The 15,200-nt window shown below is 39.6% G+C and overlaps 2 protein-coding genes across 5 annotated transcripts; one reads left to right on the top strand and one right to left on the bottom strand.

The window, feature by feature from the left end:
• The first annotated feature begins 320 nt into the window (after window positions 1-320).
• On the top strand, window positions 321-6,462 carry LOC105457771 (tropomyosin-1). 4 transcript variants are annotated; one of them, XM_011702625.1, is made up of 7 exons: window positions 321-342; window positions 4,709-4,996; window positions 5,197-5,330; window positions 5,400-5,588; window positions 5,680-5,755; window positions 5,857-5,989; window positions 6,072-6,462. In XM_011702625.1, exons 2-7 carry the CDS (start codon window positions 4,757-4,759, stop codon window positions 6,152-6,154), a joined length of 855 nt encoding a protein of 284 aa, XP_011700927.1. In that variant the 5' UTR covers window positions 321-342; window positions 4,709-4,756; the 3' UTR covers window positions 6,155-6,462. The 4 variants fall into 4 exon arrangements, with proteins under 4 accessions (XP_011700927.1, XP_011700924.1, XP_011700926.1 ...); XM_011702622.1 differs by lacking the exon at window positions 321-342 and adding an exon at window positions 2,451-2,558; XM_011702624.1 differs by lacking the exon at window positions 321-342 and adding an exon at window positions 2,738-2,891.
• A 416-nt stretch (window positions 6,463-6,878) lies between these two features.
• LOC105457770 (protein ENL) lies at window positions 6,879-15,067 on the bottom strand. The gene is made up of 3 exons (XM_011702621.1): window positions 14,240-15,067; window positions 13,733-13,998; window positions 6,879-13,611 (listed from the first exon to the last, which is right to left on the bottom strand). Exons 1-3 carry the CDS (start codon window positions 14,376-14,378, stop codon window positions 11,782-11,784), a joined length of 2,235 nt encoding a protein of 744 aa, XP_011700923.1. The 5' UTR covers window positions 14,379-15,067; the 3' UTR covers window positions 6,879-11,781.
• Between the last annotated feature and the right edge of the window lie 133 nt (window positions 15,068-15,200).

Below are 15,200 nucleotides of genomic sequence, written 5' to 3'. Positions count from 1 at the left end.
TACGTATATATCACGAAGGAAGTTTACGAGTCGCGTTTATTCAAAAGTTTAGGGTAGCAATAATGTGCACACACAACACATTTTAATGTACACCGTCGACGTCCAATCTAGAGAGTATCCGTAGTATGTTCGTTAAGTAGATATAAAGATAATGAGACGCGTTCTTCGCGCGCCAGAAGAGACGACGACGACGACGACGACGACGACGATGATTCGGAGAAGTGACACGATGCCCTGTCTTACGGCGCAAAATAACTTCGAGCACATATTTCCCGCCGAGGGAGAGAGAGAATGCCGTGTCGATCGTAAGCCATGTGTCACGAGAATCTGTCTTACCTAGCTGTAAGTACTTCTTAGATTATAATCATGACATGTACATATTATTAGGGAAAGCGACGTTGAAAATATGTGATAAGGCACGGCTTTGGCCATGCACGACTACGTTCGTTCAAGCGACTTCCGTCGTTATTTGTGAAAAGTTCGACGGCGCCGCCGCAGTTACGGAAATGGCAGTTCGGTTTATTCATTTGTCGAGAAATTGAGATTCCTGATTTATATTCATGCGGCAATCGCGCGAAAAAGGACTGATAATCATGGAACAAGTCTTCTTAATTTGAAATTTCGAATTAGACATTGTTAACGTGATGAGACATTTTCGCAAATATCGTTGGAAGGGGAGCTGTTTTATAAATATTTCATATATTTTGTTATACTATTTCTATGCTCCTCGCATTATAATTCAAGCTAGGTACATATTACAAAACAAGTTTTATCTGACACCCTTTCATGACTTCTACCACTTTTTACACTCCTATAAACGCGGGGGACTGCGAAGTAAAGTAGCACGATCCTTCGTGGATTCTATCGTAATAAGGTCAATAAGCACAAACAGTAATAGAACAGTTTTCTTCCTAATTATCTGTTCGAAGTCGAGGACCTCTCTGAAGTATCTTTAAGAGTATTTTTGACCGGCTTGGTCGTACGTGCGTACGAAACGGACGTTACACAGCGCGATGCTGTGCTCACGTTAATCCCTTACCGCGTAGTCACAATTTTCCGTCGTAAAAGGTTGCATGCACTCACAAAACAACACACGTGTGTGTGTGTGTGTGTGTGTGTGTGTGTGTCTCAACGGTGTATAAAAATAGATATTAAAGTATTCTACCTCTTTAAAGGAGAGATATAGAATTTAATGTATTTTTATCGGCAATAATACAAGAGGATTCTATTGACGACGACGGATGGATTGAAATATGTAAATACATTTCCCCGCGCGAAATGTGACGCAATAAAATCTCGAAAGAAATATAATAAATTTTGACAAGCCCATCGGGGCTTGTGCGTGTATTTCGGTGATGCTGTGCCGTAAGGGGTTAACCCAGAAATCATTATACGTGTACATACGTAACTGCGCGTACAAAAATAAGCCGCAAATTTACGTGTTGAGAAGTCAAAGAGATTAATTCTCCTAAATTCGCGCTCCGCGCGCAGCCGTGTCTCTCATTGTACATTTTATCGACAGAACTAGTTAGGGAAAAACTTCAAATGACGGCCTTAAAAATAAAGATTTATTTTTTTCACGATGATAAATGTCTGGCAACAGGTGAACGTAGCGAAGCGCGAAGCGATCTCTAAAAATGATTCGCCGAGCGTAAGACGCGAAACGGAAATAAAACAGGAAATGCGAAAGAGGGAGGAAAAGAGAGAGAGAGAGAGAGAGAAACAGATATTTCTTCTACGACGTTAATCCTTATAAAAAAAATATATATATATATATATCTCTCTGAACGTTTGTAAATATTTTTAAACACTTGTACAATGTGCTTATAAGTGGCATTCTTTGTTCGACCGATGGGTTATAAATAATAATAAATGAAAAATAATCATAAGCAAATACACTGCGAACATATATTCTGCGACGCGAATATTTTCTCCGTCAGAGTTTCTTCCCGAAATATAATTAATTGCAGAAAAAAAATGCGTATACATATATTTTCTTGTATAATACAAAGGAATACGAAAGTTTGTCGCGTCAAACTTTGCATCAATTATCACGGACGGTGCACGAGAATCTGGAGCTATATTAATTTATATAGCAAAGCACAGCAGCCGAGGGAAATCTCACAGTCAAACTCGCGTAAAACTCGTGTGGAAATGCGAGTCTCTCTCGCTTTCGCGGCAACCGTAAACGGACACTTCTACGGATGGCGTCTACTTTCCGTCTACGGTCCGCCGAGATTTACTCCCCTGCGAGATGCGAGATCGAGCGCTGCGTCGCAACCCTGGAGCGCGCGCGGATGCTGGATCCTCGCCGAACGTGTCTCGTCGAATCGCGCTCCAGCGCGACACACGGACGAAGATGCGATACAGATCGTGCCGCGCGCGAGAGCAGAAAATAAACGTGTTACGGGGGGCTCGCGGCGGGCCATTTTTGGGATCCCCACCCCGCAGAGGCGACGTGACACGCGCGTCCTTCCGCCGCGCGCTTTTCGCCTGAACGGCTTTTCCGTTCTCCGCTCAGATACTCGTCTCACGCTGCTCCGATCGCTCGGGTTTTGGTAAGTGCATCACCGTCGTCGGCAGCGCGCTTATCTCCCGCAGTGAAAACGCTTCGCTTCGCTTCTCTTTTCTCTCTTTCTCTCTCTCTTTCTCTGTCTGGCTACCTCTCTGTCTTCTACGCTTTACCCCGTGACAGCGCGATGCGGAACAAGCTCCCGTTGGCGAGTGGAGAACGGCGGAAGTGGCGACGAAGGCAAGGATCGCGCAACCCCGCCCGTCGCAAGGATAAATCGGCGGATCGATAAGTGCTCAACTAACCAACGGCACTTGAACTTTTAAGAAGGCTTTAACTCTGGAATTTTAGCGACTCGTCGGCCTATTTAACGGCGTCCGTAAGTAGTATCTTTACGATGCAATCAACCCTCTGTGCGGATGTTGATCGTCGCAGTGAGATCAGTGAAGGGTATCAGCGAGAGGAACGCGCTCCGTTTATTAAAATACGAGTGTTATTAGAATGTGCAAAAAAAATGCATCCCGAAGAGGATAAAGTGCTCTGAAAGAAAATCATACTAAACGATTCAGTGCTGATAGTTATTTAGTGCTTGAAATTAAAAATTGAAAATTTCTGCGTGGCTCGTTTCCAATACTTAACATGTGTGTTTCTAACGTTTCGAACGACAATCTTCTATCTGCTCTAGCTTACGTTATCTGTCGTGATCCAATTTATATTTTTAACTTCTTTTTTTTTATTGGACGACGGAGACGACGTTTAACTTCTTACAGGAAGCTATTCGTTTCACGAAGGCACCCCGCAATGTCTTGGGGACTGGACAGCTTTGCGAGACTTTCTAACCGCTGCCAAATAATAACAGCTCTGCTAACGCTTCAGGAATTTGCTTTCGGGCTTAACATAAAGGCAATGCCGTAAGTAGCATTTGTAACTGTCAACTGCGTGCATGTGCGCTGATTCGTTATGTATACACACTTTGTTAAATATAATAATATTCCCTCGAATAATACTCTTTATGTAACACGATAAGTCTATCGATTTCGCACGAAGAGGAAAAAAAATTGCACGTGAAAAAATATCCGCGCGATAATTACGCTCAAATCGTAATTTTTTTTTCTCGACGGTAGACATAATAGATATGATATTACATCACTTTGATATCAGATGACAAATGTAATCAGCAGCTCGGCAAATTAATTATTAATACCTCGGAATCAGATATTACATGTTGGAATAATATTTTGCTCAGTTTTCGTAATTTGTAAATCTCTTAAAATAAATAGAGTAATTTGATTTTTTTTTCGTTCTTCTGGTTGGGAGAAACGTTTATTTTATGTGGCGAGCACAGGCACTTGAAAGATAGCTTTATACATATTGAAAATCAATATAACATATATTACATATTGTTACGTGCAACTATCTCCTTAACGGCATTTCTGCTTTAATGTGTTTTCATACATATTGGGCATTGTTTTGAATCTCTCCTCCGCGCTATTACAAATTTGATTATTCTATGTCACAAACAGTATTACATTTAATATACGCGAATTTACATAATAATATTCTCTCGTTTTAAATTGCGATATTATTCTACGTGGCATCGAGTATTTCATTACGTCCCACGTTAATTTTGCGATATTGTCGCGAAGACTATCATCGCGAGCCTCGAAGCTTCGCTCGATTCGCGAGCGTAAAATTCGCGCGAGGGGCCCGCCGCCGCGATCGCGCGAGGGACCCGCCGAAGTTTTGTAAAATGCTATTAATACGCGTCGGTTAGATCGAATGTCGGTCGACGGTGGCGGCCAAGTAAAGCCCGTTCTTCTGGGTTACACTCGTTACGTTTTGGCTTCTTCTTGCGCCGCGGCGCGGCGTCAGAGCTTTTGCTCGCGCCGTCGTTCCGCACATATTTATAGAATCGGGCTGTAGATGCTATTTCCGTAGACGCCCTGATGCGTGCTCCTCCTCGTGCTTACGCGTTGCGATCACCTACAGGAATTATGGCTTTGCGGAGAACGTCGGGCTCGATGGCTCGCAAGCCGCGCCCGCGCGGCGGGCACGCGCATATTTTCGGCGAGAGGCCGAAATGCAGCCGCCTCGAGCTCAAAACACGGCTCCCACGTCTTCGCGCGTGAAAAAGCACGAATACGCCGTTCCGTCAACGACGATGGAATTTACAGCGCGAACGTTTATGTTTTTCAGCAAACTCGGTAATTTCGTTGGTACGGTCCGCAAAACAAAGCCGCCACCATGGATGTCATCAAGAAGAAGATGCAAGCGATGAAGCTTGAGAAGGACAATGCTATGGACAAGGCCGACGCCTGCGAGGGGCAGGCAAAAGATGCGAATTTGCGCGCGGACAAGGTCCTCGAGGAGGTCGCGGACCTTACGAAAAAATTAGCTCAGGTTGAAGCCGATCTCGAAGCTAACAAGCAGGCTCTCGAGCAGGCCAACAAGGATCTCGAAGACCGCGAGAAATCTCTTACTAATGTAAGCTCGTTATGTACATATTGCTTGTTAATTTTAACGACATTCCTGAACTAAAAATAAGACTTATATACGTATTATATTATATATATAATAATATATAATATATACATATTTTATATATATTATATATTTATTGCTATATTTTATAAAATAAAGAAATGCTGCACGAATTCTGGTCCTCACACATTCGATCCTTTTAGGCTGAATCCGAGGTTGCTGCCCTTAACCGTAAAGTCCAGCTTATCGAGGAGGATCTCGAGCGCTCGGAGGAACGATTGAACACCGCGACCGCTAAGCTGACCGAAGCTTCGCAGGCCGCCGACGAGTCTAGCCGGTAATTGCACGACTTAATCGATCTACCCGTCCGTTGTTACCGCATTACGAAATGTGATACGAATTGCAGTATGTGCAAAGTATTGGAAAATCGCGCGCAACAGGACGAGGAGAGGATGGACCAACTGACGAACCAACTGAAGGAGGCCCGCCTGCTCGCTGAGGATGCCGACGGAAAATCTGACGAGGTGTCGCGCAAGCTGGCCTTCGTTGAAGACGAGCTCGAAGTCGCGGAGGATCGCGTGAAATCCGGCGAGGCGTGAGTGCCAGATCATTTGGCTTAATGTCAAAACAAGTAAAACAAACTCGGTTATATTTTTATAACTTATCCGTTTCCCGCTTTCTCGCAGCAAGATCATGGAGCTGGAAGAGGAATTGAAGGTCGTCGGTAACAGCTTGAAATCTTTGGAGGTCTCCGAAGAAAAGGTACGTGATTCTTAAGTGTGTTAACAATAAATATTATATACTTACATTCAATAAAAATGTTAAAACGTTCAAAATTCAATTAAAATGCTCTTTGTTATCAGGCCAATCAACGAGTCGAAGAATTCAAACGTCAACTGAAGACTTTGACGGTCAAATTGAAGGAGGCCGAAGCCCGCGCCGAGTTCGCCGAGAAGACCGTCAAGAAACTCCAGAAGGAGGTGGATAGGCTCGAAGGTGAGTTCCATACATTTAAATATATATAAATATCATTTCCTGTCACGAGCGGCGCATGTGGAAATAAAAATTATCATTTCAGATGAATTGGGCATCAACAAGGACAGATACAAGTCGTTGGCCGACGAAATGGACTCGACGTTCGCCGAATTGGCAGGATATTAGATTACTTTCTATCTCACTACTCTTGTGCCTAATAATCTTCTTGTCGGGATATCAACATTCTGTGTTTTTGGCGAAAACCCGTTACTGAAGCTCGATGTCGATTCGTTTTGACAAAAAAAAAAGGAAGAGACATGGTCGGAGTTAAGTGCCTTGGACATAACACACGTATTACACTTCACGTCCTTTGTAATTAATGTTGTTATTGTAATGGAATTATCGACGCGTGACCAAGCCGTGATTAATTCTACTCTGTTACATTATTGTACGAAAGATTAAGGGACATTCAATAAACAGTAACATAAACTCAATAAAGGGAATATAAAAGCGCATTTCTGCACCAAACGATCAAGCGATATTTTTACGCTTGGCATTTTCCTCATTTGTATACAATGGCATACAGTCTAAATATCACAAATTCGTATGTCTGCAGTGTAGCTTCCTCATGCGGGAATAAAAAAAATAAATTTTTTAAAATAAATTTTAAAAATGATATACATGTAAACCTTCGGATACTGCAAGTCAAAAAGTTTGATACTATGAGCAGGAATTTAATTTTCTTTACGTTAGGTTGTGAATGAACATTTATTCCAACATTTGAAAATAAGAATATTGGATAAAGCTTCACAATAAAATTAGCTATTCTAGTTCTCAAATCGATATATCTTCAATTTTTAGTTCCACCTCTTAAACAGCCATCAACTCGAGAGAAAAGAACAAACGGAGATAATTGTATATTATCATATTAATTTCTAAGAAATTCTCAAAATACATGTGTTTTGATTTACGAGTTCCAACCCCTTCGTACAGGAATACTATCCTATATCTTTCTAATATAAAAGAATTATTCTTATAAAATACGCGATAAAATTATCACTTCGGAACTTTAAATATTCTAAGTTTATAAATAAATATTTCGCAAAATATTTGCATTTTGATTTTTTAGTTACAATCTCTTTGCAGAAATACTACTTTTACCGGCATAGCACAATTTGAGAAACAATTAATAAGCGAATATTTCATAGGATATATATTATATTAAGTGTTAAAAAGCATTTGAATCGTTCTCAAGACATTTAGTATATTTTTAATATATTTAATAAATGTACATAGAACGTATATCATCAAATGGGATATAAATCGAGCAGTTTTGTCTTGTACTATGTCTCCAAAGTCATCAGAGCACTTCTCATTCCACACGCCTACCTTCGTCTACTATGTACAACGCAAATAAGACTCGTGAGAAATGATATTTGTGCACCCTATAAGCTTCACATAACATTGATCTAGAAATTCTTACAAAACCGCAAATACAATGACCTTAGCCACTCTACGCATATGCAATTAAATATTATGCTATAATGATTAGATCGAGTTTACTCACAATCAGACGCATACGTCGCATAGTACTACTATTAACGTACATCGCATATCACCGTTCGAACATGTTTATAAACAACAATAATCCATACATTCAACGTTAAATTATTGTGGATGTACGATATTCAGTTCCACGATATAACGTATAAAGAGTGATCTTTATATTAAATAGAATTTGCGACCTTAAAAGGCTGTCGTAGTTAACGCGGTAAACAAGAAGACGATCTATGAAAGTAGCAAAAGATTGCGTAATCATGCAGCAATATATCCGACTGCGCACCACGATAAAAATGCGTGTACTATTGCAATTCATAAGCATTTATGAATGTCTCAGATTATAAATCCGAAGTATCCGTGGATATTTAGGATGCTCTATATAACGTGACATAGATTTTTCTTCGATCTGCACGCGCGACGTTGATTTAACACATCGGCATCGGATTTTTATCGACATTCGCAAAATTGTTAACAAAAAGTTCGCTTTGAAAAAGGCATCTAAAAAAGACTACATCTAGCCTTATCATTTTATCTGTCTCTTCTGAACGATGTAAAAAATACCTTACTATTTGATTACACGAAGAAAGCGCCTTAATGTGTGTTGTAGGGAACATATGTGTCGCAACTGACACACTCATCAAAACAAGTTCAAAAAGTCTTTGTACTTTAACGCCGATCATGCGATTAGATATGGAAGTTAAAAGAAAGGAAGATAGGTTCAATAAACAACGGTGTCGATGAAATTAATTACGAATTGCAATCAAACCGCGACATTCTGCAGTAATCTATTAAATATGTCATAAATATGTGAGTTAATTAATTTACTAGCAGGCAATATGGCAAAAACCGCATTCATATAATGATATTCCGATTTATGAGTGCGAAACTGCATAACACGAAAAAAACGATTTCACTCTTTAACATCCCACAGTATTACCTCTCACGTGACAATGTAAGTATCGTTCTCAAGTAAGTTGTAAAATTTTCTGAGATATAGATCTACTTGTGAATGCATGTGCACATCTTTGGGTAGAAATTAAAAACGAAAGACCTTAGAATCTCCTGCTATAATATCTAATAAAATAAGAAGTCTTTTAAACATCAGCATTTATATATCGTCGAACAAGAAATGTAAATAAAATGGTAATATAAACACGAGTGCATTCTTATCGCGAACGATAAAACGTTCTCGTGAACGCGTAAAATTATAAAATAAAATGTTATTCTAAAAAAAAAAAAGAATTAAAAGATGTTAGATTCCTAAGACGTTCGATGCGACATCGGAAGGACATTCTTTCATTTATTCGTGTTTTTGTTACGACAATGCATGCAGAACGACATAACATTGAGTATTTCAATCGACAAGCACACATAACATACATATACGCACGCATGTGTATATATATATATATATACATTTAGTTCGATAGACAACAACATACTTTTCGAAATACAACTGCGTAAAAGCGCGTGACATTTCACGCTCTCTGTTAATATTCTTATGAATGGCATGCCACAAAAAAAAAGAACTATACATAGCGCCTTAATTTATATAAATATACACATATTTCATCATTTATTCTTTCTTTATATTATCAAAAACATTAGATTAGGTTGATGTGATCAATTGCACGTAGCATTATGACTGATCTATGATGCAAGATTACATCGTTGTACTATATACATTTTTCGACGCTGCGAAAATGAAAGATTAATGGGTTACGAAATAAATGTGTGTAAAGAAGATAATTTACGTGATATATAGTGTCATAAGTACACCAATACTAAATTAATATAAAATTTATTTTCATTTAAAAGGAAAAGAGCGACGAGAGGCGAAAAAAAGTGAACTGATGCAGCATACGATTACATACATTCATACAGCATTCTAAATTTTGGTATCGAGTTTATACCAAGATGATTACAATCGCAACCATAATCTTAAAAAATTTAGTAGCAATACGCTCTGTGTGTTCGACAGAACTGTGTCAATAATACAATTTGCAAGTAGAAAATATGACATAATTTCTTTCGGGAGAATTTCTTAAGAGAGAGATGCTTACGATATTTTATCTAATGTATCTTAACATCACACGAGTTATGCCATAACTCTTTCATTTCCTATATCTTGTATAATACATATATAAATACACAATACATTAGATCATTTTAAATATGAATATTATATCTCCTTTGTAATACGTGTAGATATATATTTTTTCACAGTAAACACTACTAAATCATTGCCTGCTATTTCTATGTTTAGCATAAAATATTAGTCTATAATTATTTATATTATATTAGACTATATAACGCATCTATTAAACACAGAAATACTAGGCTTGCAATGATCTAAATGTTTATGTAATATAATATTTAAAAAGAAGGGAAATGTATACGTTTATATGTATTACAAAGCAAATATGATATACATATATGATCATATTCAATTACTTACAAATAGTTTTTCTTGTATTACTAAATCAGTGCTACATGTGATACAATATATATCAACTTTCTTGTGTCCATATATAATATAATAAATGCATTATCAAGACGATTTTAAATACCCCAAAAGAACATTGCAAATACTATAAAACATAGCGAAGCGCTAAATCTTTGTATATGTTTTCTATAATCTTCTATCTGTCTTGAATAAATGTTTGAATAAATCTTTATACGCTGGGCTTCTTTAAATGTTGTACCTTTGTATATATGGTATCTTTTATGTTGAATCTCTAGTCTATATGTTATATCTTTGTATCTAAATTGTATGTCGTTAGGTCTATGTTGCCGTCTTTTATAATACCTAGTTGGACATTTACACATCTTACAAACGTTTCGCGCTTTATATAAATAAAATTTTTATATTTGTTACACAAGTTAAATTTTAGTCATCAATAACAAAAACTGTTGATGTTAAATATTAGATATTCTACTATAGACTACTATTTTTTATATATTCTGACGAAATTAAAAGTAAATTTTTTTAAAAGCTTTAATATTGAAGAAGAAATGATAAAGTTAAAGACGATAAAAGAGAAGTCGGAGAAGTCGAAAAACTGAAAAAGTAAAGCAGAGAAATTGAACGCGGAGAAACTCCAAGAGTATAAATCATCAAAAATCTCCACAGTCCGGAAAAGAAAATGATAAGACAAAGACGATAAGTTCATAAAAGAGAAATCGGACAAAAATAAAGTCAGAAAAACGAAAGATAGTCGATATGATAAACATCGGCCAAAACGCAAACAAAAAAAGGAAAAAAATAGAGAAGCGAGCCAATAAAGATCTCAAAACAAAAAGGAGAAACGCAACAGGAGCAATAATGAATTTGAAAAATAGAACAATGCGTCTTCTCTGATCGGAACATGTTGATGTAAAAAGATAGGTGAAACACTTCTAAGGATGCGTAGTCGTCACTTTATTTCAACCAATCAGAAATTTGTTCAAAATGTTAAAAACCAATATAAAGTTGCTATTAGAAATTTACCATCAATTAGAAATTTGTCTCAAATTTTATTCATCCGACATTGTGCACAATGTTGCACACCTGCCTTCTTACACCAACAATCGGAAAATAGAGGATAGTAAATATAATAAAGGTCAGCCGAAACGTAAAATAAAAAAAGAGGATAAAGGATAATCGAGACGGCAAAGGCCGAGAGAAGCATATTAGCAGCAAAAATCAAGCAGAATATATTGAACATAATATAAAGGCAAATGAACGGTAGATTCTGCTCCATTTCTGCACATCAATCTGCTATCAATGTCATTTAGAATGCGTCAGCGCAGTCGGCAGAATACAGCCAGATTCTACTCGATTTTCATCGCTAATCTGCGCTGGGCGATATTACAGATTCTACTTGATCTTCGCTATCGCATTTACTTGAGAAATTTTGTTAGATCTTATGCCAATATTGCTGTCAAACAGCAATCGCTGATTTCTTAATAATTGTAAAAAAGAATTATAAAAAAATATTTCATTTTACATATTGTACTTACTATCACAAGTCTTGCACAAATTACTGCGAATGGTGTATCTCTAATCTACATAAGTTATTGCAATGATATGATCGAAATGAAAAATGTAGTCAAAAATTCTTTTGGGGTCTCAAAAGTATATTACTTTCTAATTAAAAAGTCAACTGCGCTGATTGTACGACTTAATAGTCTTTTAAATACGACCTTATAATTTTTTTTTCCATAAATATATCTATATAAATTAATCATGTCATGCCTTACATTACAGATGGTCACGACGCAGAGAAAAACTGTTGGAGGCGTTGCACAGTCCTACGATCCAATGCGCACAGATCGAAGTCAAATGTCTTCTTGGTGATTTCGTAATGGCCAGTTTCCGCGATTACTTGCACGACTCTTTGCAGCTCGTCATTATCTTGCAATGTCATTATCTTTTGTTGCAAATCCTTCAACTGCGACACGTATTCCTCCGAGAACACTGGCGGCTCACTGATGTCCGCGTCGGTGGTGTTCGTGGAGTCCGGGGCTACTTGTTCAGGATCGTTGTCCCTGCTGTTTACCATGCTGTCAGCGGTGTTGACGACGTGACCGTCCTTCTTCTTGAACTCCTTCTTCTCCTTTTCCGAATGATGAACAGAATCGACGTCCATCGCGACGGGAGACTGGCTCGACGAGACCGGCTCCAAGGGTGGCGAAGTCGATTGACCTCTGCCCTTCTCACGTTTTATCGGGGCTACTTCTTCGTCCTCTTTGCTTCTCTTTCTTTTCCGATTTTCTCTCTCCTCGCTTCTACCCCCTTTGGACTTGTCCCGTCGACTGCGATCGCTCTTCTCCTTCTTGATCTCCACCGACATACCGGGGGAGAGTGGTTTTGCCGTTTCCGTTGGTATAGTGGATATTACTGCAAGCTCCTGCGGTTCCTTCTTTATATTAAGCATGGCTTTGTTTTCAGGTAACGAATCGTCATCCACCGGCGAAGGTGGCGAATCGCTGCTGTCTCTCTCCTCTTTTATCTCCGTCAAAACGGATGATAATGGATTTCTGGTTAGAGAAGCCGCGTTATTCTGTTTCTCGAGTTCCTCCTTGCTCCTGTCGCGCTTCTCCTTCTTCTCGCGGTCCTTGCTGTCTCGCTTATCCTTTTTCTCCCTCTTTTTGTGCTTGTGTTTCGGCCGATCTTTATCAGATCGGCCGTCCTTTGTTTTTTCTGATTTGTCATTTTTCTCAGATTTCTCTTTTATCAGCTTCTCTTCTTTGAGCTTATCGTTCTCTTTTCCGGACTTTGGAGATTTTCTATCGTCTTTTGATGATTTGTACTCTTGGAGCTTCTCCTTGTCCGATTTCTCCGCTTTTTCAGCTTTTTCAGGTTTCTTCTCGATCACTTTCGGGACATCTTTAGCATTACCTTTCTCCGACTCTTTATACTTATCCTTCCTCTCTTTGTCCCTGTCATCCTTGTGTTTCTTCTTGTCTTTCTTCTTTTCAGACTTCGAAGAATCTACGTCACTTCTGGAGTTATTTTTTATCTTCTCCTTCTCTTTATTATCCTTCTCTTTTTCCAGTGCAATTTTCTTCGTTTCCTTTTCTTTTGGTTTAGGAGACAAAGGCCGCTTTGTAGATAACAAAGGACTTAATGGTTTCTTGTTAGCCACGGGGGATGCTGGTCTTTTGCTACCTGGACTCAAATGACTTTTGTTTCCAGGGCTAGGTGGTCTTTTGGATTTCTCTTTATTCTTGAGTTGATCCTTAGAACTATCCCTAACCTTTTTGTCTTTCTTCTCGTCTATTTTGTCTTTTCTACTATCTTTATGAGGACTTTCCTTTGATTTAATCGTTTTATCCACTTTGTCAGATTTTTCGGTAATGGCTATAGGTTTAGGAACTAAATTTTTATCAGCCTGACTTGTCTTCTTGCTATCCGGTGATATCTTTACAGGCGCTGTCTTTATGGGAGGGCCAAACAGATCGTGAAACGAGTTAGAAGTCTTAGACTCGGTAATGCGGTGCTTCTTGTTTTCGTTGCCATTTAATTTTGGCTTGCCAACCATCGCGGATGTTTTTGTATCACTTTTCTCTAGAGATCCATCTCTACTAGATACTACAACCTAAAATTATTTTAAAAAAATCATTATATCAATTCATTTTGCTTGTTATAATATTATTGATTATATACCACATTTTAATGTCAACGCAATAATCTAAAAAATTTCAAAAAATTATACTTACAGCTCCGCCTTTCAACAGCTTTTTCCTAAAGTCATCCGAAGGATTACGGATTACTTCTACATGACGTATGGTCTTGTTAATAGGCGGGCCACTTTGTTGCAGATTCAGATCGTACTGTATTTGAAACTTCTTGGGTTCATCTTTATTTTTCAGATAAATTTCAATCGGTATTATAAAGCCTGCATAGCCGGATTCTTTCACTACAAATGGTGGCTCTTTCAGCACCCTTTTAGGATTCCGAAACGTATCGTGCAAGAGGAATACCACTGAAAATATACGAAAACCGTCTTTATGGAGAGAATATTAAAGAAAGAGCTCCATGTTATCCTAATAACATAAATATTGCAAAATAAGATATCGTACGCGACAATTTGTCAAGGATATTCCATGTGATGTAAACAATAGAAAGAAAAATGGAGAAAGTACAAATACGTAAATTCCTGAAGACATACACATCAATCTTAGAGTTCACAATGAATGACTGGCCCGCGAAGGCAATGCCCGTACCTTTCTCGATGTAATGATGTATATCTGTATTATCCACACCACGTACAAACACCTCCCAGTCGTGCGTGTATCCCTCGGGAGTGGTGCGCATACGTAACATCGACGTGTGCCCGCATTCCAACGTGATGCGCACCGCCATCCTCACGGCCGTGAAAGACGTGCGATCGCCGCTTCGCAAAGAGTAAAAATACCCCTCGGGAGGGGGGGGGGCGGAGTAGGTAGCCTCAGGAGAGTCGTTCCTCGGGTCGACGTGCCGAACAAACACACTGTTTACATCTTTCTCAATCGTCCTCCTCGCGGTAACCGCCGACGATGGGGCAACAACGGTCGCTGGTGGCGATGGTCCGGGTCGCGCGCGAAGCTTCTAGAATTCGCGCGTGCGAGCGGGCAGAAGCAGCGGCAGCAACAGCAGCAGCATTGCCGGTCCGGCCCGTACTACGTGCGAGCGGCGCGAGTAATGACAACGCTTGTCTCCCGGTCATTAAGGCACGCGGAACGCGGGCGGGCGCGTAGTACACCTCGCCGCCAACGGCACTACCACGCGCGCACGGGGTTTTCTGTATGAAAAGCGCTCACCGTGAACGGCACACGAGAAAACACCCGCCGACACGCGCGATCGCGCGTACACGTGACGCGACTCACCGAGGACACCGCCGCTCCGGCGGAGGTGCTCGCCCGAGAATCCAGCCGATTCTCCCGCGCCAGATTCGTGCCCGATTATCAACAGGTAAGCCGTGCTGCAGCGAGACCCGTCGGCATCGTCGACGATCCCCGTACATACGTCCACCCGTATGATCCGTGTAAACCTTTAAGTGCACCCTCCCCCGCTCGCCCCTCGCCGTGTGCTCCAGAAAAATTTAAAACCGCCATCTGTCGGTGCTGCCGCGACTGGCAGCGTCGACGGGCGCGTCCGTATGAAGCTGCGCGTGGACAAATTGGAGTAGACGAGTCTCCTATTGGA

This window comes from Wasmannia auropunctata, unplaced genomic scaffold (assembly GCF_000956235.1).
Source record: "Wasmannia auropunctata unplaced genomic scaffold, wasmannia.A_1.0 LD335047.1, whole genome shotgun sequence".
NCBI lineage: Eukaryota > Metazoa > Arthropoda > Insecta > Hymenoptera > Formicidae > Wasmannia > Wasmannia auropunctata.
The sequence above is the reverse complement of the archived record's forward strand: the minus strand, read 5'-3'. Positions and strand labels throughout refer to the sequence as shown.

What these genes read in the sequence shown, in the direction of transcription:
- LOC105457771 (XM_011702625.1), top strand. Translation starts at nt 4,757, where the DNA reads ATGGATGTCATCAAGAAGAAGATGCAAGCGATGAAGCTTGAGAAGGAC. An exon ending in TGGAGGTCTCCGAAGAAAAG is followed by an intron (nt 5,756 to 5,856) that starts GTACGTGATTCT and finishes CTTTGTTATCAG; the next exon opens with GCCAATCAACGAGTCGAAGA. An exon ending in GGAGGTGGATAGGCTCGAAG is followed by an intron (nt 5,990 to 6,071) that starts GTGAGTTCCATA and finishes TTATCATTTCAG; the next exon opens with ATGAATTGGGCATCAACAAG.
- LOC105457770 (XM_011702621.1), bottom strand. Translation starts at nt 14,378, where the DNA reads ATGGCGGTGCGCATCACGTTGGAATGCGGGCACACGTCGATGTTACGT. An exon ending in ACATCATTACATCGAGAAAG is followed by an intron (nt 13,999 to 14,239) that starts GTACGGGCATTG and finishes GTATATTTTCAG; the next exon opens with TGGTATTCCTCTTGCACGAT. An exon ending in AGCTGTTGAAAGGCGGAGCT is followed by an intron (nt 13,612 to 13,732) that starts GTAAGTATAATT and finishes AAATAATTTTAG; the next exon opens with GTTGTAGTATCTAGTAGAGA.